The sequence below is a fragment of the Macrobrachium rosenbergii genome, chromosome 44 (assembly GCF_040412425.1).
Source record: "Macrobrachium rosenbergii isolate ZJJX-2024 chromosome 44, ASM4041242v1, whole genome shotgun sequence".
Classification (NCBI taxonomy): Eukaryota; Metazoa; Arthropoda; class Malacostraca; order Decapoda; family Palaemonidae; genus Macrobrachium; species Macrobrachium rosenbergii.
In genome coordinates, this window is record NC_089784.1 from 14,743,004 (window position 1) to 14,765,387 (window position 22,384).

A 22,384-nucleotide genomic window follows, 5' to 3' on the forward strand; every position below is an offset into this window, starting at 1 on the left:
CACAGGAGTATCTTCTCTCTCTCTCTCTCTCTCTCTCTCTCTCTCTCTCTCTCTCTCTTGTCCCTTTTCCTATAGACGAAGATGAAGACGAAAGTAGATCGGGATGGAAATTGTACCAAGAATGGGAAAAACGGGAGAGGAAAAATGGGAAAGAAGGCTAACTAGGGTGTGAGGATATGGAACGAAGAAGGGTATAAAGGGAGGGCGAATACAGAACGAGGAAGGGTAAGTAACCCCAGAGAATATGGAACGAAAAAGAGTAACTAGGGAGGAAGGGTATGGGAAAAAGAATGATAAATAGAGGGGAAAAAATGCAAATCAAACACGGGAAAGTAAGAACGGGTACGAGTGAACTGCCTCCAAACTTTCCCTATAAAAGGAAAGTGGGAAACTCCGTATTCTTCACTGGAGTTCTCCTTGAGACCAAATTTACACTTAAAGAGGCCCTTCTCACCCATCCTCCCCTCTCCACCTATCCCGAGCACCTACCCACCCCCCAAAAAAAAGGGGTGGCGTGAGGGGGGCCACGGTGGTAGGCGGCAGAAAGAAGTTTTTAAAACTCTTTCACTCTCGTACGTATTCCAGTTCTAGCGGATGCAAGATTAAGTTACCTCAACTTCATTCTTTTATTCATTTATATCATCTTGATACGTTCACTGACTTTTCTCGTAAGGTCTTCACTAAGTTTGGAGAATTCGTTCACTTCTTTTATTTTGTTTCCTCTTCGATTGTTTACAGTCATTCTTTCTCATTTTTCTCCTTTTTTTGGTAATTTTACGGGGACTTATATTTCCGTATTTTTCGGAGGCCTATGTAAGGGAAATTCTCTGACGACAAAAGTCAGAGTAAGGTCAAAATCTAAGAAACTGGTTTCTAAGGTCACAAAGGATTTTGATCATAAAGTGTTGACCTAACACAAAAGTATCCGAATATATTTTAGGAGGATTTTTGTCAGGAATGGGGAGAGTTGCATCTCGCAAACAATATATCACGTTTATCTGTAAAGAGAAGATGTATGTTCTTTGAACGTTAAATTCTATCATTTTGGATACCTTGATTATATTTGCTTATGTTTTGATTTACCTGTAATTGTCCCAGAACTGAAGGAAACAAGTTTCGACACAACGTGTGAATGGTTTTCATGTTCAGGTTTCTGGTATTTCGAATTTTCGAAATCCTTGTAAAATGGTCAAAATGTAATAATAACTTCACAAACCCTTATAGCAGAGTACGCGTACAGAGAATTGCGACAAAACTTCACGCAAAACTTGAAATTTCATATAAATTCAATAATAAAAAAAAGTGGGGATTTTGAATAATATCTTTTAGGAATGGTACATTTGAAGACAAAACATACGACGCTGGGCAAATACGGCTTTTAGGGTCATGCTGTCTGGAGTTATGTATGGGATTATCAACGCATCATTAGAAGAGTTCAAAGACTGTGCAAGAATTAACAGACAGACCAGTGATACCTGGCTTTAAGTCATAAACTTTTTGGACCTTGGCATGCGCCAGTTCCAACACGGATAGCATATTAAAATTTGCTGAAGGTTTAATATGAAATTAGCAATATTTTTTATAGCATATATCCCATGCAACAGATAAGTGAATTTCCTCCAAATGTTATATATATATATATATATATATATATATATATATATATATATATATATATATATATATATATATATATATATATATATATATAGTATATATATATATATATATATATATATATATATATATATATATATATATATATATATATATATATATATATACTATAATATATAAGGTTAACATGACAGATCATGTGATATTACATAAATGAGTTTATTTTGCTACCTAATCTCAACTAAGGTTGAAACGAATCGTCTCAAAATGACATAAACTTACAAATTATGACTCACATAACCAAATAAATCAGACTACCACAGCTGAAATTACATACGAGTTGACAATAGATTAAAATGAAAATAATGAAGATTTTACATTAAAAGTTCTGTCTGTCCTTTGCATACACAAGAGCATGAAAATCTGAACATCGATAAATGTAAAGTGGAAAAGAGAGATTCCCATGGCGAAAGAATAATCTTTACGTAAAACTCTCCAATTTTGGCAAACAAGGAAGACAAAGGACGAGGAAGGAAAAGAGAGAGAGAGAGAGAGAGAGAGAGAGAGAGAGAGAGAGAGAGAGAGAGAGAGAGAAGGGGCTCAAGGGGATGTGCCATGACAAAAGAATGGCCAAAGCTAAATTAATTCATTCAAGGCCTTTCGTCCTCCGCAATAACCCAGATACCAGAGGGAATGAGAGTGTATTTCGGGGAATATTCTTATTTTTTTTTATAAAGTATTCTTTTGCCCATATTCAGTTTTTTGGTCGTCTAGTCTTTGACCGTCAGGAAAAATCATCTTTGGCCGGAAATATTTTTGTTGAGTGGCTATTATTCCCTCTACTTCTTTCTCGATTCCCTCTGGACGAAAAAAAAGAATGAATTTCATCTGCCATTTCTTTCTTTTTATCACCTTTCATTTCCTTTCTATTCTTATTTTACCATCGTCTATTCCATTCTTTCGTTCTTCCTCTTTGTGAACGTATTTCATGCAGGAAATATTCCATTTTTGGAGACTGCAATCATTTCATTATTTCTTTAAAGGAAAAACAGAGCATTTAAACATTCACACTGACGGTAACGGCTGTTTTTACATTTGATAATTTTTGTTTTCTTTCTGAACTGCGCCACTTTGCAGGTCTAATAACGGGCAATTTTATTTTAATTTACTTGAACAAATTTCGGGAGGTATCGAGCCTCAATTCTTTTATCTTATTTTTGGATGACGTTTCGGGGATTTTTCCAGACGTGCTAGTTGTTTAACACTACCTGCATATTTTTTTATTTACCCTTCATTACAAACTGATGAGAAAATGGTGCTGCCTGTCATAAATATAACCAACTGACTTCTATTCCCACACAATTATTGGATACTGCTTTTCACTGGAAGTCTTGACGAAGAACGGAAATTAAACAAGAAGCTTTCTCTCACTACTGGCGAGATTCGAATCCAAGCAAGGTAGAAAGAGTTGTGTTACCATTAAACCACCTTCAATACCCAGCTGCTTATGGGCATTTATTTCCCAGCTACAAATGAAAAGAATAGTAAAGGTAACAAACGAACACTGACAACAACACTGTTACTCAAAATACAGAGGAAACTTTCATCATCAGTATCAAAAGAACCCAAGAAGCTAAGTTAACGTAAAGCTATCTTTTCAGCTATCTTTTTCAGCACGAGTAAAAGATATAGATTTAACCCTTTAAGGATATGACTTGAGTTTTCAAAATGGAGAAGTTTACTCCTATTTCTCTCCCTCTCTCTCTCTCTCTTAAACAGACACACACACACACACACACACACACATATATATATATATATATATATATATATATATATATATATATATATATATATATATATATATATATACATTGTGCCTGAAGTGGTCATTAGTGCAGATGTGTTGGCACAATATACTGTAGGTGTTCAATGCATCTGAAAGACAAAAACCATAGAGATGTCTCTTGATTCACTGACCTCTAAGGAGAACGGGGAGAGAGAGAGAGAGAGAGAGAGAGAGAGGAATATTATCAACTCATCTCACCTAAGGAAAGCTAATAATTCCTTCAATAAACCATGTTTCTTTCCAATTTTTACTTTTCTTGTTCCTCTGTCTAAGATGATGGCAAAAAACAATTTTATGAACTCCGATTCGTGCCACTTCTAAACTCCAGTGAAATGTCTTTACCCATTTTCACGACAACTGGGAATGATTCCTTAAGTAGCATGACTCCTTGACCAAATAATGTGACTGGAAGGTATCGCAATGTAGAACTGCAATCACGTTTGGTTCGCGGATAAAAGTAAAAGTTAAGTATACCTTAGTTTTACCAGACCACTGAGCTGATTAACAGCTCTCAAAAAGTAAAAGTAAAGTTTGACACGGCGGTTACAGGAAACGTTATGGAAAATATATATGGAATCCTGAAAATCAAAATCTACCATTTAATATCCTTGATAACGGGCCATTTGTTTTGAGATGATGAATTTGTTTAAAAGAACTAAAAGAACACACACACACACACACACACACACACACACACATATATATATATATATATATATATATATATATATATATATATATATATATATATATATATATATATATATATATATATATATATATATATACTCACACACTTTTCTCTTCAGTCTTTTTATCAGAGTTCGTTTTTAAGTGCAAAATAAGATAAGAAAAGGCTACTGTACTACTCCAAGAGGAACACAAAATATATAACCGTTTTCGTCTGTTGATGAGTGCTAGGAAAAAAAAACTGGAAGGAAATTCTGCGAAATGACTTTGCTTAGAAGAAGAGCGGCATCAGAAGGCTGCCAACTGGAAAACTTCCAAAAGTTCTTGGTAGAAAGGAAAAAAGTGGAAGACCTCGACTCTACCACTCAGATCGATCTTCAGGACTTTCTTTATAGGATTTTAGTTTCTCGTTTCTCCTCTGTAATCTCCGGAGGCGAGATAATTTACGTTAAAGGGAATGTATGATTATCTCTGTCCCATTTTAGCCGTATGTGACAAGTTCGGTATAATCATTGTCTTACTTTCTTTTGATCTACAAGTTTAAGGAGTTTCAGGAAGGAACAAAGAACGACAGACGCTAAGGAATAATGGAATCAAATGCTTTTGGGAAAGGTTCTCATTCTCTCTTTCTGTTTTATCGCACTTCCTGGATAGCAAAAACATTTTAGCTTAATGAAAGAAAGCCGGGAGCTGTTCATAATCCCTTGGTCATTGCCCAATCAAGAAGGAAATAACCTCACTCCTAAACGAAGATAAAAACTAGTTTTCGCTACACGTGTAGAAAGAAAGCAAGAACATTTAACTTGATTTGTCCATAATAGAAATGCCAGCGTCGCTTCTCTCTCTCTCTCTCTCTCTCTCTCTCTCTCTCTCTCTCTCTCTCTCTCTCTCTCTCTCTCTCAAACGCTTTCATATTAAAGGAGGAGAGCAAAAAGCCTTTGAAGAACAGATCCCCAAACGCTGAATTAAAAAAAAATTAATGTTTTTCACGTTCAGGCTAAATTTCGATACGGTTATTAGGATGTAATGGAGTGTAGGTCATCACGTTAGCAAGTAACAAATTCTAACTCATCGCTCTCTCTCTCTCTCTCTCTCTCTCTCTCTCTCTCTCTCTCTCTCTCTCTCTCTCTCATTTTCCTGGAGACATCACCTTTAAACAGGGGTCGGTATAGAAGGGCTGTTGTTGAACTAAATTAAAATCCCATAGGCCGTAGGATAAAACTCTCGGGTATCAGAGGATCAAACAAGTTGGGCAGGTTTAGCAGCAGGTTCTTCAATCTCTCGCAAAGTCGGGAAAGGAAAAAGGGGGACTTATGGGATGTTTACACCCATTGTGGATTCATGTTCTCACGCTAATTTTTCATTTATCTTATAGTTTTTTATTTTTATTAAGAATTACTTATATAATGTTCATTTTGAGGGCTATCAAGTATTTGTTAATATCTTTTCGTATTTGTGATTTTAAGAAATGTATCATTTTGGGATGTTAGGTTTTTGGTCAAATATGAATCTGATCTTCAAACACCCAAGTCTGCTCTTAAGTAAGATAAAAAGAAAAAAAAAGCAAAAAAAATCATAATTTCCAAGGAAGATGATTGACTGATTTTTTAGGCTATTAAAACTAGCGTCACAACATCTAGGATATTGAGGGCGACAAGGAAGATGAAAGAAGTGACTTCGCGGGATCTAGTATGAAGGAAATGGGCCACCAAAATAAGCAATTAGTTAATCCATGGCATGAGTATGACAAATGAAAAATTGTACTGGCAAATATTTAACTCCCAGGAGTATTGTCAGAAAAGAGAGAGAGAGAGAGAGAGAGAGAGAGAGAGAGAGAGAGAGAGAGAGAGAGAGAGAGAGAGAGAGAGAGAGGAACTAGCCTTTCTTCAAGTAACTGCATCCAAATGACATCTTGAATTAGTGCCCAGGGCAAGAAGCTCCTTAACCAGGGGCCTATTAGGGCCCTCACGAGACTCCGGAAAGGTAGACTTAAAGGTAAATTTTTCACTCTTCAAAATTATGCAGACAAACAAATACATCACATATCATTCCTTAATAATGATCTCTCTCTCTCTCTCTCTCTCTCTCTCTCTCTCTCTCTCTCTCTCTCTCTCTCTCTGTAACAATGCTTGTTCAAGTCTGCCCTTGACAAACAAGCTTTAAAATCCAGAAGTCGTCATGTCCTATTCCACTTGCATGACAGCTATATACCATCATTAACACGAGCAAACTGATTAAAAGTGTCCCCACTTATGTGTTATGGAGCCCGGGCGATGACAACAACGACTGACCCCCCGGTTGTTGCTGCTGCGGTTGTGAAACCTACAGAGCTTTCTTAGCAGTAAAAGTAAACAGTTACATGCCAACGACTTTGTCCTTCCAGTCAGACTCAAAGAGCAGGATGACGCAAACAAGGGAGAGGGCAGGAATGAAGCCTTACGACAGCAAAACAATACCAGTACAGCTTATACCCTGTAAAATCCCCTTTAAAGTGACTTTACAGTGTATTTCCCTCATAGTATTTCCTGATTCACCATGAAACCGAATGAGCGCATATCCAATCTGTCACACTCGCCTATACTGAAATAGCCATTACTCTCGTTGGCCCATGTGACTAATTTGCGTACTCCAGTGAGATGAGATCGGACATAGATCCTTGATTGATCATTCCAAAGGTCCCAGCTAAAGTAGAAAATATTGGTAACAGCACCTTTGTTCCATGGGCAATATGTGTATGGTGTGAAATATCGTTTACGATGGTGGTGCCTAAGATCAATTGCATCATTAATAACCTGACGAGTGAGGATCTTGAAAGAATAGAAGAATAGCAATGTAACTGGTCTTAATATTTCAAGAAAAATATATCTAAGTCGTCTTTGTAAAATTCTTGTCTTCATATAGATTTGTGTTCAGAGTAACTGTTTATCATTGCAACTGCTTGTTGAGGTGATCAGGTAACACATTTCTGCTGCCACTCTGTATCTCAGTTTATAATTCAAGATTTGTGGGAAGGCTAAATCTGTCAACATAACTGTGCTCTTGCATTTTGTGAACTTTGCAATTATACCACTCGTTTAAAGTATCTCGCAGCCCCATGTGAGCACAACAAACTCTTCTCCTTTTCCAGCTTTATGTATGTTATTAATACTTGTTGATTTCCATATTCACTTGTTGGTGTGGGTATCGGAATGACTGAGTGCTTTATCCGTGTAATTAACCCATGGCAATAGATTTACACTATTAACTGTGTGCGGTTTTACTTTAATGACGTCAGGAAAAAGCTGAAACATATTCAAGATGAGAAATTAGTAATCGCTCATAATTTAGAAGTTTTTAAAGATCTTCACTGAGAATTGTATTACCTCGAAGATCGCACAAGTGACCACTGTGATATCTCGCCTATGGTTAAACTGGCTGATAACTGCTCCTCATGTTCATGTTCATATCCCTTTTAGTTTTCTGTAAAGAAAACTATTGTGCCGGCTTTGTCTGTCCGTCCGCACATATTTCTGTCCGCCCTCAGATCTTAAAAGCTACTGAGCCTCGAGAGCTGCAAATTGGTATGTTGATCATCCACCCTCCAATCATCAGGCATTCCAAATTGCAGCCCTCTAGCCTCAGTAGTTTTTATTTTATTTAAGGTTAAAGTTAGCCATAATAGTGCTTCCGGCAACGATATAGGATTAGGCCACCACAGGGTCGTGGTTAAAGTTTCATGGGCCGCGGCCCATACAACATTATACCGAGACCACCGAAAGATATATCTATTTTCAGTGGCCTTGATTATACGCTGTAGCGGCTGGACAGAAAACTCGATTGCGCCGAAGAAACTTCGGCGCATTTTTTACTTGTTTATTTTGTAAACCGATTTTTTACTTTTATGTTGATTGTGTTTCCCAGATGTCAATAATTTAGCTTGACATATTTTGTGTCCTGGTTTTACTGTTGCCTTACGTAGAGTGCATTAAATTAAGGAGCTCATATCACCCACTTTCATATGTTTAATTTTCTCGCATTCAATCTTCCTCTCCTGTTTAGCAGAGTTTTCTTTTTTTTTTTTTTCTTGTGTCTTTGCTGATGTTAGTCCCTTGCTAGTCTTTCAATTTTGAGCTGCCATCTTTTTTCACATATTTTAGAGAATAAATCTTTGTATTCTTATACTTCTGCTTCTTATACCTTTGTCCTCTGAATCTGACAGTTCCTGCACTGTGTAATATGTAACCTGAATAGAAGTGAAAAAGCTACAAGTAATGCTGCTGAATTCTAATGAAAGATAAAGAATAAGAAAGAGGAAATGAGAAAAAATCAATTAAAGATAAGAGCAATAAGAGAGATTCTACCTTAAACGAGTACTGGTACTAAAAGAAATTGTTTGCTAAAAACAAATAATATGACCCTCTGACTTTTCTTGGCAAGCGATCAAAACTCAGCGAGACTAAAGCTCCAGCTCTCTCGTGAGAGACTTCATTGTGATAATGAATGAGTAATTTTGATAAAATTCCCAATCTTAGGAAATTTTGGCAAACACTGCCAAGGCGTAATATAAAAAGTTTATATTTTTAACATTTTGATAACTACTATTGCACAGTGTGCGTTTGCTACGTACAAGAAAATAATGTACAAGAAAATTATGTAAACAGAAATCATAGAATCTATTACAGTTAGAAGCATTTCAAGAGTAAAGAAGAAAATGACGACTGTGGCTGAACAGGTCTCGAATCCTTTGCTTAGAGAAGAATCAATGAACCAAGGTTTGCAGTGAGAGCCTTATTATCGATAAACTGGAGATCTCAGATCACTGAGTTGGCTCAGATGGAGAGAACCAAAGCTGTAAGAGACGGACTTACCCCCACCCCACCCTACCTCACACACACACACACACACACACATGCTCACCCAACCTCCCCCCTGCAGATCGCTAGTGGTCGATTGATACTTCTGATAACGACGATAAAATAAAATGGTCTAATTCAGTTGAATATGTAACGTATTTCAATAATGCTGATTCTTTTATTGGACAAATTATTAATTCTGTAGTGAACTCTATAGCCAAGTGTCAAGACTGGATGCATGATACCTCTGTGATACCAATTTAATACTTTAATATTTCTTGAACGAAAAGCTGCTTGCTCCAAAACATAGCGAGAGGTAGAAACACCTTCGTTTATGAAGACAAAAAATCTGCAGAAATAATTATCATCTCCAAATAATCTTCATAATAAATCCTAAAATTATCATCAAGCTGCTTAAAAAACACCTAAGTATATTTTAACTGCTCCATAAAAAAGTAAAAGCAATATCATTCTCTAGGTTCACTTTGAATCTAGCGCAGCCTGAGAATCAATGCTTCCCAGAATTGGGTCTCCTTTCTTAATCCGGAACGCGTTTCGATTCCCCGGGGGCATCTTTTGAAGTCACTTAAATGAAGGATTTTCCCTTCTCCTCCTCGAATAGAATTATGGCTTTAAAAATAACCAGTAATACAAGAAAAGTCACTGAGTACATAAATGCTACGTGAAAAAGTTTAATAAAACATCCTTCAGCAACTGAATAGACAAAGATGTGATAAATAAGATTAAAAGACCGAACTAAGTTGCCTTTTCACCCAAAATAGGAACGATTCACTGCCTAAGAACCTCCAGGCTAGAGGTATTGAAACCTGAGGATTAGGTGACGCAAAGAGCAGCGCCCGACGGGTGACTGATTCCAATTAATTCCCAAAACGTGCGACGTGATTCCCCGATATAGTTCCCAATCCTTTGACTATCGGTAACAACCTGGGCATAGCTGAGCGTAGCTTCTCCTTCTGATGTGTTTCACCTTAGAGGAAATGATGATGTGCACCGGCGTTATTCGCCTGTCATAGTGAGAAAGAGAGAGAGAGAGAGAGAGAGAGAGAGAGAGAGAGAGAGAGAGAGAGAGATTGACTTTCTTTTCATCTTTTAACTATGTGTGCTACTGAGTCAGATAGAGAGAAGTTGGAGGCGGGAGGGTGTGGGGAGGAGAGAAGTGTTGACTTTGTTCCATTCTTTTTTCATTAGCGTGTGATACTGAGAGAGAGAGAGAGAGAGAGAGAGAGAGAGAGAGAGAGAGAGAGAGAGAGAGAGAATGAATGCATATAAAAGTGGGACGAAAGAAAGACTACTGGAAGATCCAACACAAACAAAAAACAACTTGAAAAATAAAGGAAAAAAAAACATTCTATGGTGACTGTGAGCCATAGCTTTTCAACTCCACCGAGCGGTGTTGAGCTGTCATTTATCTTCTATTATGAGCCGAGCATGAAAAGTAAGTGCGCATTTTAGAACCTAGAAAACAACTCAAGAGGCCAAATTTTCTATTCTTAGGAAATGCTGATTGCTCTTTCATCTTTTAATATGAATTGAGAAGAAAATTAACTATATTGAGAAAATAAGCGTAGAAAATGCATACCAGCTTCCATTTTGTGAGTTGAAGATATCAGGTTTTTTTAAATTTCCTGACTCAAGGAAGTGAATTTCTCCCGAGACTTGCGAGCGCAGAAAAATAATGCAACATCCTTTGTAAAAGCAAAAATAAAAAAAAAAAGACACATGAAAAAAAATTAAACTTCAACAAACTCCATCCCAGGAAGAACATTCAAAGTAAAAAAAAAAAATTGGTATTTTAAGCGAGTAGGGCTTAAAAAGTGCTATGTGCTAGGATGAGTCACTCTCAGAACAGGGATTTAATGTAGACGTCTTTTTGCAACCCACTCTAAATTCAATTTTATGCAGAATCTTAAGATCTCATTTAGCAGTAGTTCGGAATAGGCGCCAGCGCCTAGATAGCTCATCTTGGCAATCTCTTTTCTTACAGTGCGAAACATAGATGCTATCTGTAGCCCAGGAAAACATCATCTGAGCCAGAGTAAACTCCTTTTTCTCTTAAGCCAAATTTCCAAATTTTAAGAAAGTATTTCCCAGATTTCTAAGACCGATTATTCCCAAAGAATATACTCTTTTTAGTCGCTAAGTTTAGTACACAGGGAATTCCTTTGGAAACTGAATATAATTCAGTCCCATGACAAGGAAAGTTAACGCATTCCTTCCCACGTAAGCGCTTAATTGCATCACTCTGTATTTTGACCGCTACGGACGTTTCAATATTTATGAATCTATAAAAGATTTACTTTCGTTTTACCATGGATCGGTTAATTACCTAACCTCCTAAGGACAAAGAGTCCTACACGATAATCGACATCTGTTTTACTGATCAAATAGTCCTACAAGATATGTTACTCTAACACTATGCTACGATAATGAACAGGAACAGCCCAAGTCATTGACTAATGCTCATTTATGTCAGATAAATTGGTCGGCGCGCCGCTACATCGTAGACATCATATTCTATAAAATGGGGAAGAGAGAGAGAGAGAGAGAGAGAGAGAGAGAGAGAGAGAGAGAGAGAGAGAGAGAGAGAGAGATTGATATTGGCTATATCCCTTTCTTCTTTTGGTTTTGGCCAGGTTAGCCCGTCACGATCACAACCAAAGCACACAAGTTCCTCTCTTTTGCCATTTCTGTGGGGATATTTCAACCAGTAACACGTACAGGAAAAACACTAGAAAAAGTTTAAAAGTCTATCCGAAAGAAAAACCTCTATGATATTCCAAATATTTATAATTCCTTTGCTACAGTGGGTTCCAGATATCAAAAGGTATTATTATGAGGTCAGCAGAAGATGAAAAGAAGCTTCTAACTTCATCTTTCACTGAAGTTTTAATTATAGACCGCACAAGCAATCTTGGGTGGGCCCCCTCGTAACTTCTAGTAACTTCAAAACTTCCTTCTCAAAACCATTCGTATGTAAATTGAGGCTCGTTCCTTTTTCATAAGATGAAAGTTCTATATCGTCTTGGAAATTCCCTCTCTGAAAACAACAACGTTTCTTTATGACTTCAAGTGATAAGATGGTAATGATGATTGTTCGCTGTATTTAGCATTCCACTTTTTGTATCCACATATCGCGTTGTTAAAAATGGTGAGCAAACTTTCGTTTGTTAACTACGGGACGGTAATGATCATTCGTTTCATCATTTATTCTATTTAGTATTCCCGTAACCAAAAGGGAAGGGATATCTGAAATCCATAACGAATGCGATGGCTAATGAAGCTACAAGCGTTAAAGAAAACGGGAGGCAATAACGTCAAAAGGAACAGAGAGAGAGAGAGAGAGAGAGAGAGAGAGAGGAAATGGGAGTGGGTCTAGAGAATCCCAGCTACCACACTGTTGGCCGCGAGTTCGAATCCCCGACCGACCAATGAAGAATAAGAGGAATTTATTTCTGGTGATAGAAATTAATTTCTCGCTATAATGTGGTTCGGATTCCACAATAAGCTGTAGGTCCCGTTGCTAGGTAACCAATTGGTTCCTAGCCACGTAAAATAAATCTAATCCTTCGGGCCAGCCCTAGGAGAGCTGTTAATCAGCTCAGTGGTCTGGTTAAACTAAGATACACTTAGTGGGTCTAAAGAAAAGCAAGGATAGAGGAACTCCAAGTCAGTTTGGGACCGGACGACAACAGGAACAAATAAGAAGCTACAAGAGGTAAACCCCATACAGAGGAGTAATGAGAATGGCCTTGACAACAGAAGTAGTAAGAGATAGGTGAAACTGAAAGGAATGAGGAGGAAGGACACTAAGGACGAGTAAGTAAATGGCAGTTATAAACAAAGAAAGAACGAAAAAGAGAACAAGAGTAAGATATATGGAGCGACGAACAATATTGAAGAGCAGCACACCCGTGGCGGCCATGTAAATGCCAGGGAACCTTTCCAGTTTAATTCCGTTCTTTCCTACATTTATTCAATTTTCGTGTTGGGCAACACATGCTTTGCACCAGAAAGAGCCACACATACACGCACACGCTTCTCATCCATAGAAGTAGATCTTCCCTATTCAGAACGCGACACTTAAGATTCCTAAGTCGGGTAAAGGTGAAAGGAGAGCATCCCTCTCTCTCTCCCTCTCTCTCTCATTCACTAAGAAGGGCCTCCCCTTTCTTATAAAAAATGGTTGTACATATAGTAAAGCTACTCCGAATAGCCCAGAAAGTTTCCCTCTTTGTGTATGTAGTGAAGGAGGCTCATTCTCCCGTCGCTCTATGCGTGATATTATCTCTTCTCCCATAACCTCCTGACGCCAGGCCTTCTATGTTTCCCTCCAAAGGCCTCAGACTTGCTCCCATACCCGGCGCCCCCCTCCTATAAATGACGAAATATCCTCCTATAAATGACGAAATATTCCCTCTTTTTACTTTATTCTTAACTATGTTTCCAAGCTTGTACCTAATCATTCCATCCTATCTGCCAGTTTCCCATCTAATGTATCCCTTGTAGTCGCTGGGGTTCAGGGACGGGTGAAGAACGCCCTGAGGGTGAGCAAGGGAAGACTCAAGTGTTTGCTAGTATCGACGCCTTTGAATAGAAAGGGGACCTGGCCCGACCACAAGTAGAAGGCCCTTGCATAAAGCAGCTGCTTATGAGAGCTTGGGTCGAAGAGTGAGGAGGAAAGGGGGAGGGAGGGGAGGGGAGAGACGGGGCCCCCCCCCCTCCTCCTTCGAATTCCCTTTCAAGAGACAGCTCTTAGGCAAGGGGAAACTAGGGCCCGTAAAGGAGGGAGAAATTGCGTAGTATTAGATGACGAAAAAATAAGGACTGGGGGGGGGAAATGTTTTTTCAGCGTCTGGTTTTATGGCGATTACGGAAAACAGACAAAGGGTCGTTCTCGAGTAATGTGAAACCTGTGCTGAAGAGTACCCCCGCATCAAAATATGTGTATTAATGCGTTGCAATGGCGCTTTCTATGTATTCATGACTTTCGAACCAGAAAATATACACTTTTTCTAAGTGAAGAGTGTTTCTTCAGAAATATTAAGGTTCCAAGATCTAGATTTGTTTTAATAGGGTGAATAATTTTTAATTGTTTTCCTTTAAGATGAACTAATAATATACGTTATATTCAGTTTATTAGTTCCATAAATTTGAATTTATTATAAATTGTATTGCAACATTCAACAATAGCGTCTCCGTTCCACGATAATAGAAGCATGCACCAATGATTAATAGAGAGAGAGAGAGAGAGAGAGAGAGAGAGAGAGAGAGAGAGAGAGAGAGAGAGAGCGAGAGATTTTGCATAGTTTTTAAGAGGTGAAACCTTACAAAATTATGCTGAATAAACGAATTTCATGGAGAGAGAGAGAGGGGGCGGGGGAATGGGGGTTGCAAATGCACACATAACAGATTTTAAAATGTAAAAATCTACAAAACTGTGTCGAAATAATGACTTGTACAAAACTCCCTTATAAAGTACCACATAATGCAATTCATTATGACGAACAAGCTTATCACTGAATAATGTCTAAAGTTGCATTTTTCACCACTGAAATGAGGGTAACACGTCTCTGTTCTTCGCTGTCAGCAGGCTGCAATTACTCATGGTCGGTTCATGTATCAGCCTATCGTGCGATGAGCTCGATATTTATTGATGCAGCAGTTCAGGCAACACGGAGCATTTGTCATTCGGCTGCAGAGAATTTTGGTGAATTTTCAGTATCCATTTCCTAGGACATTTTGTTCCCAATTGTTTAGCATTTACAGTGATGGGAATGCGTTAAGATGGGAATTATACTTTTTATTTGTTTGTCTACACAGATACGAATGTTACCGGTATGTATTAACTGTTCCTGTCTCCAGCATAAGGAATGTATACTTGTAGCTATTGAAGTTTGTTGTTTTGCAATATATAGTACTAAACAGAGAAAAGCTCGTCAGCGGAAACAAAATCTAAAAGTTGCCTGCTAAAAACGAAAATCAAATTTCATACTGTGTAATACAATTCGGGTTGCTGAGTAGTCTCAGAGTAAACAGTTATATTTATTTGTAGGACAGATAACTCAGGGCATTCTAGTTCTAAAAAATAATCAAACCAGTTTTTTGTTCATTGTGTTTTAACCCAAAAGAGGAAATGATTCACGATTTTTTTTCCTGAGTTGTTCTGTTATCTGACACCATTCTTTTGAAATGTTTCCTGTTGAATATAATACAAGTCGAAATAGGCACCTTAATTTTTGTTGCAGATGAGCAATTAATATAGGACCGCCTTCTTATAAAGAAGCCAAAGCGGGAATATAAGACACTTTTTAATTAAGGGTAACCTTCTCTCTCTCTCTCTCTCTCTCTCTCTCTCTCTCTCTCTCTCTCTCTCTCTCTCTCTCTCTCTCGTACAGAAAACTAATTAAATTTATCTAAGTAACAATCCTATTAACACTCTCATCCGATGAAGTTCTTCAACACTGTTGATGTTTATAAGGAAAATTTGTTGAGAAAAGTGGTCCGTAGGGTGTTGACCTTGGCTACGAATTTTTATTTTTTGTCAGAACGTCAATAATCTTTAGTTCTTATTTAGGCCTTTGTATCGTCTTTCTGAAAACCATTGATGGTATTATTTTACCTAAATACCAGTACTCAATATTGGAGTTTCTATGCTATGCTCGTAAGTCTCTTTAATAAGCTTGATAAAAAAAATATACTGAATTTTACAGCAAATTTACCGTTATCGAGATATTTACCGTCTTTTGTTTGCTTCAGCGTTCATCCCCAATGAAGCTGGTGCTAAATAAGAAGCTCAGGCGAGTGTGGCTGGTAGTAAAGTAAAAATCTACCTTCATTGTTTTTCTCACAGCTAATTGTGACAGAACAACTTGATGCTAAAGCTTATAGTCAACAGCACCGTAACTTTTTTTTATGAACTACATTAAACCAAAAGTATGATGAAATGAGATTGGCATATGAAGTAAAAAGGCACTTTGAGAGAAAAATTATACTGTGTACATAGTCTGTCAGCATTCTTCTCTCTCTCTCTCTCTCTCTCTCTCTCGCTGCGTTTCTAACCCACTTTCGTGGGCTGCGATGGATGGGGATCTTGTGGGTCCCGCTCTCTGAATTCTTAACAAGATTGGAGTGGGAATACTATATCCCTAAGGCCTCGCAGATTACGTGCAAAACGTAATGTTTTTTTCTTTATCTTCTTAGCTTGGTGTTTTAGCTAAGAATTTTCCTTGCACCTGTGTTTAATATCTATTTAATTAGGTCGTCTTTCTTGTTTGTTGTGAAGGATTTTTTTTTAAGTATTCGCCATATGTTGGCTTCATTAGGTTTGAAGGATGTACAGTTTCGAAACCTAGTTGATGTTTAATATTGTTAGTAATCAAGATGGTAATAAATCACCTTTCGCAAACACTTACACGGTTGTAGTTAAAGGTGAAAATAATAATTATCTGCTTGTGATGTTATGCAGATTTGATTTAGGCTGCCGAGCCATATACTGCACTGGTACACTTTTGACCATCTAGCGCTTAAGAGTAGTTGGACTGTAATGATAGAAATCCTTCATTTAAATTAATGGCAATACCCTTCATAACCGGTGGACTGGAAAAACGGATTGGTTTTCATCTTATCAAGATGTTAAGTTAACCACTCGAAGTTGAGATTTTCTATGATCGAGTGTGCGTAACAATGACTAAAGTGCCAAGTTGCATAAGCGCTCAAATCGCACGGTTCGAGACGCGTGCGACAACGCGAGGTGGTTGGCGGGGGGTTGGAGGGGAAGAGAAGGAATGTAACTCCCTTGTTTTCCATTTGAAATGCTATATTTCTCCCTTGTAAAAGGGAATCAGTGTAGGGTACCAACTTAGGAACCAGTTCTAACAATTATGGAAGGAATCTACTAGGAATAAATTGTACTTCACACCATGTATCCACCTACAAAGAAGCATTCAACTATCCGCGGGAGCCAGCCTTTCCCTCAACCTTATCTACAAGATGAAGCCTCCGACGTCAAGTACCAGTTCCAGTTAAGAACAGTCCTAGAATATTAGTCTAGGCTTATGGGGTACACTTGTATTAACCTATGCCAAGATTTGAATTATGTATAGGCTAGTCTGAGTTAATTGTCCTAAAATGAATGGTAGCCTCCGGAAGTAAGTCGGGACAACTGCCATATCAGTACACACAAGTAATAACATGATAGGACAGCACAAGGAGATATCCAGAAAATAAAGATGGGTCTTAAGGTAGAACTCGGAGAAAACCTCAGTTGCACTAAGAAGTAACAATTGGACAACAAGAATGAATGGAAGTAAAATTAAAGGCCAAAAAGTGGGTGCAGCAAGGGGGGCCGAAGAGCTGCCGCAAACACCCTCTAGTAATGCCCACAGAGCACCATCTGAGGTGCAGTGATGGCACTACCCGTCTAAGGAGGCCATGTGAAACAGCTAGTTGAACTGAGTGGAGCACATCTAATTTTCTGGATATGGGTCTTACTTTAGTTGGTTTCATTTCACCGGCCACTCACGGGTGAAGATGTGGCAAGGCGCATGGGTAGCACGTGACTGGCTGACAATCAACGCTTCCGATATCGTTGGCTTGTTGTGATAGCTATTTAACTATTTCTCCAATAATGTATTTGAATGGTCAAACAGACAAAGAAATCTCGCCCCTTCTGATATAAATCATAAACACTTCCATGTTTATTCGTAATATACCAATACAAGCACATGAAAGACGAGATTATGTCAAACAATCTACTGAGATCAAACACAAATGAACGATAAGCTTTCAGTTAATTATGATTTAACTCGTTAGTACGTAGCCCAGACTACGCATAGATCTACGCTCAAGAACTGTTCAAATCACAATATTTTCTTGTCATTCAAGCTTTATTCCATGTACAGTTGCTCCCATAGGGAGGTAGGGCATGCCGTCAGTGCAGCTCATGCTGTGCACTTTGGGCATTACTTACGGTTCTTTGTAGCGTACCTTCGACCCCTAGCTGCAACCCCCTTTCATTCCTTTTACTGTACCTCCTTTCATATTCTCTTCCATCTTACTTTCCAGCCTCTCCTAACAGTTGATTTATAGTGGAACTGCGAGGTTTTTCTCCTGTTACACCTTTCAAACCTTTTACTGTCAATTTCCGTTTCAGCGTTGAATGACCCCATAGGTCACAGTGCTTGGCCTTTGGCCTAAATTCTATATTCAATCCTATGTACAGTTGCACTGCATGTATGTAAAAATAAATTTATGATACCAAAGTAATACCTACTTCCGTAAACTGAAAAACAACCTTTAATATCATTTACTGCAATAACATGAAGCATGGACCAATGAAGCTAGGCCTATGCTACTCATTAGCCTGGTATTTTATTTTACTGACCTTCTTTCAAGAGCACATTCATTACATTTCAGTCAAAATTACTCTTTCACTGTAACCTTTATTTATTCATTCCATCTGATTATCGTTCCAGTTCCCAGCAATGAAAAATGTATGCCTAGGCTACCTTTTATGCCGGATGTATACGTCATCAACACTATGGATGACGGGAACTGAATGGAATTTTAAACTTCAGCTAAATAGTCCGGAAGTGCCCAAACACTGAGCTATTATAATTATTTGTATGCTCAAGAAAAACTCATGTAAATATGCAATTCTGGAAAGGAAACCACAATACCATTGCTATCATGCCACGTTATAACCGAAATTTCCCGTCTTCCAGCCAATACAGCAGTGGTTGTTCCATTCAACTCCCACTGGCCCTAGATAGCCTCATGGACAATAATGTTTCTTGCTTATTCCGAATATTAACCTACTCAAGTAATTTACATGCAAAAAAATATTTAAATACCTCTTATTCGCACTCTCGCATAGCCAGATGTCTTTTTATGTTCCTACAATGCTCATCATTCGTGTGATTGTACTGTTGTATTATCGATATAAATCGGCATGTTTATAATCTAAAGTTGTGAGGGTTCTTTGTATATACAGGCATTCAGATGTATTACTGACGAAATATTTTGCATTTTTATCAGAGTATGCCTACGCTATCGGAAACAATGATTTCAGCCAATCGAGAGCTAGCTAAGTTTTAGGTAGATGTGGCCCACATCTACCTAAAGCCTACGTTGATGAGAGTGGACAGACGAAATGAAACCGACTATAGTTTGCAATCCGCTGTTAAGCATAGTCATTAAAGAGATATATCTGCTTCAAATATACTTTTGTTCAACTCATCTGGCACCGCATAATTATCATTCATAGTCATGGTTAACACTGGGATGTGCTCACACACTGACGGACAATGAGGTAAAAAAAATGTGCTCACACAGAGTAACAAACAACTGACGGACAAAAAGAGGTAAAAAGAAAAAACGAATAGAAAGAGAAAGAAACGGCGGTGATATCATTGTCTTAAAGCATCGTAATATTCGACTAGACCTCGGCTATTTTCAAACTTGATTAACATACCCTCCCCTTTTAAAGACAGTGCCAATCAAGAAGTGCATAAGATTGAGGTAAAAACGGTACACCGTAGAAAAACTTATACATAGCTAAATATACACCTCCAAAAATATTTTTTTGTTACCTTTACATAGATTAACTTAAACATTTATAGTGATGATAGGCTTCTGCTGTGTTTTAGTACGAGAGAAGAGGGAAATGGTGAATGCATACTTGTAGTAGGCCTATGCTGATTATATCTCACACCATCCTTGCCCACTCATAATATCTATCATTGTCAACAAAATTGTAGACCGATACTCAAGTCAGAACCCGGCGATAATTACACGGCTTTCTGGGCCTGTTGTCAATAAATTGATGAAATGTGAGAAGAGGCAGAAATGTATTTCAAAGGCTGTTAAAACTGAGGTCCCCCTGTTAGCACTCCTGGGGAGACTAAAACCGTGAGACTATGCATTTTTAATGTTCAGCTTCATTAAACTAACCTGTCGTAGCCTTTCTTTGCGTACGATAAGTACAATGACAATATATCACTTTTATTTTTAAACATATCTTTTTGGAACATTTTATACGCCAATATACCCATGGTTTCCGTAAAATACAGCCCAGCTTTGTTAATAGAGAGTTTTGTAACGTTTTCCCTCCGGAATTTTAGAGCTACTTTTGCATTATCTTCCCTACTCAGTACACCATAGGCTTAACCCACCCTGTTCTTCTGATGTGATGTCTGCTTTCATAAAACAAATAATATATGGAAGGTTATAACGAGATCAGTATGAAAGAAAGACTATGACAAGTAGACAACATTCGGATTTCAATGTAAACAAAAAAATAGACCGATACTCGAGGTCAGCACCCAACGATGGTTGTAGTTTTCTGGGTTTATTTTGCTAGTAATAATTGCTGAATGTGAGAAAAGGCAGAAAAGTATTTCAAAATCCGTTAGCAATGCAGTTGCCACATAAGTTACAAAGGGAAGGGGGGAAAGGATGGGGGTTTGGGTTTGAAACCTGCCAAATTTTGTCTAGATTATGTAAGTTGGGTCAAATTATCAAATGGCCAGGATCGTCAAGCAGTACATCAAAGGGAAGGGGATGGGGAGGGAAGGGGAAGGGGTGGCCTACCCTGTTATCTCTTGATGAAAAACAAAATCAGTGATTTCAAATGCCTACTTTCTTTCATAAGACAATAATGCATCATTCTTTTTTTGAGCAATCATTTGGGAACATGGCACTTTCCGTAAAATACAGAACAATAGCGGATGTTTCCGCCGAAGTTTAAGAGCCAATTAATGAAATCAGTATGAAAGACAATGACAAGTAGGATTTGTGAAATCAGTGTGAAAGACAATGACATGTAGGTTTTGTGTCAAACAATAGACCGATATTTGAAGTCAACACAACCGACGATTTTTTACGGTTTTCTGGGTTTATTATCAATAAATTGCTGCAAGTGAGAAAAGGCATAAATGTATTTCAAAATCCATTAAAAATGCGGTGCTCCATCCAACATCACTGGGGAAACCAAAATCATGAGACTATGCATTTTGAATGTTTGGATTCATTAGGCTAACCTGTTGTACAATGATAATACACCATTTTTCCTTTTAAACGAATCTTTTTGCAACATTTTATACACCGATTTACATGTGGTTTTTGTAAAATACAACCCGGCTTTGTTAATAGCGATTTCTCTAATATCATCCCGCCGGAATTTTAGAGCTACTGTTGCTTTATCCTCCCTGCCCAGTTCACCATAGGTCTAACCCATTCTATTCTTATGACACAATTTTAATTATTTTCATAAAACAAGCAATTAATGAGATGAATATGAGAGACAGGCAATGACAAGTAGGCAGCATTCAGAACAGAAAGGAATTTTGTTAGGCCCTGGGATTAGTTGCGTCTTTTTTTTTATTTCCAATACAAGTAAATTATTTTTATCACTTGTAAAGAAAATTTATGAAGACAAAGACTCGACTCAAGTGAAACATTTATGTTACACACTGGCAGTATGAACGGGAAGCATAATTCCAAGAAATACTACAACAGACTTCAGTCTGTAGTAGTTTCCCATTATATAAGTTGAAAGTTCTAAAATGGTTACAATAATCGTTAGCAAAAAATACATTGTGCAGTCGTCTCTTGCCATATTTGCAATAGAATCAAACATTTTAAAGGATCTTTGCGTGATATTGTAGTTATAAAAAACCAAAACTCTTACTTTTGACGAGTGCAGACTGACACACAGGGATGAATACTGGGAATGGGTGATAGTGGCTCAGTTTCAGCTGGAGTTCTCCGAATGTCGACTTTCAAGTTAGATTCCCGCGGCAGAACTCCTACTCGTACTCGGGCTGTTGTCAACACTAACTGAAGAGTGAAGATGTTATCTGTAGACGAGTTCACGCGGTCATTCTTGTATGCCATTCACAAAACTGGCAGTATATTAAGACTGTTGTTCCTGAGAACACACAATCATTATGGATGTCATTCCTGTCAGTCCAGTGTCGCCGGAACGTAGAAATGTGGCCTCAGGTGTGGAAGTTTTCATGTACTAGATGACCGTGTGCAGAAGTATATGGTGTCTTCATTTTACGGTCTACCACACCAAGTGTGGAAAAAATGTCCACACTTTAGGGGTTTGTTGTGGTCAGATATATTATTTCTTAAATTATGAGATTCACTGACCTATATTCTCGGTCATTTGCATATTTATATATGTTTATATAAAATGACTGAATAAAGAGCCATAAAAGAATGGTTGTTTACGCCGAATTATGAAACAGCAGAAGTCGATCGAGCGATGTCGACTAACACGTCGAATGCAGACGACAACAGAGTGACAGTTTAGGTTTCCATCTAAAAAGGTAGCTTAAATCTATTTAAAATGGTTATAATAAATGTAAAA

General features: G+C 37.9%; 1 protein-coding gene across 3 annotated transcripts in view; it reads right to left on the reverse strand.

The window, feature by feature from the left end:
- LOC136829352 (uncharacterized) overlaps positions 1-21,922 on the reverse strand; it is a 100,844-nt gene extending 78,922 nt beyond the window's left edge. For all 3 annotated transcript variants that reach the window (XM_067087774.1, XM_067087773.1, XM_067087772.1), the window contains exon 1: positions 21,698-21,922. In XM_067087774.1, the coding sequence (XP_066943875.1) occupies positions 21,698-21,903 (206 nt within the window). In that variant the 5' untranslated portion in view covers positions 21,904-21,922. The remainder of the gene's footprint in view (positions 1-21,697) is intronic.
- Between the last annotated feature and the right edge of the window lie 462 nt (positions 21,923-22,384).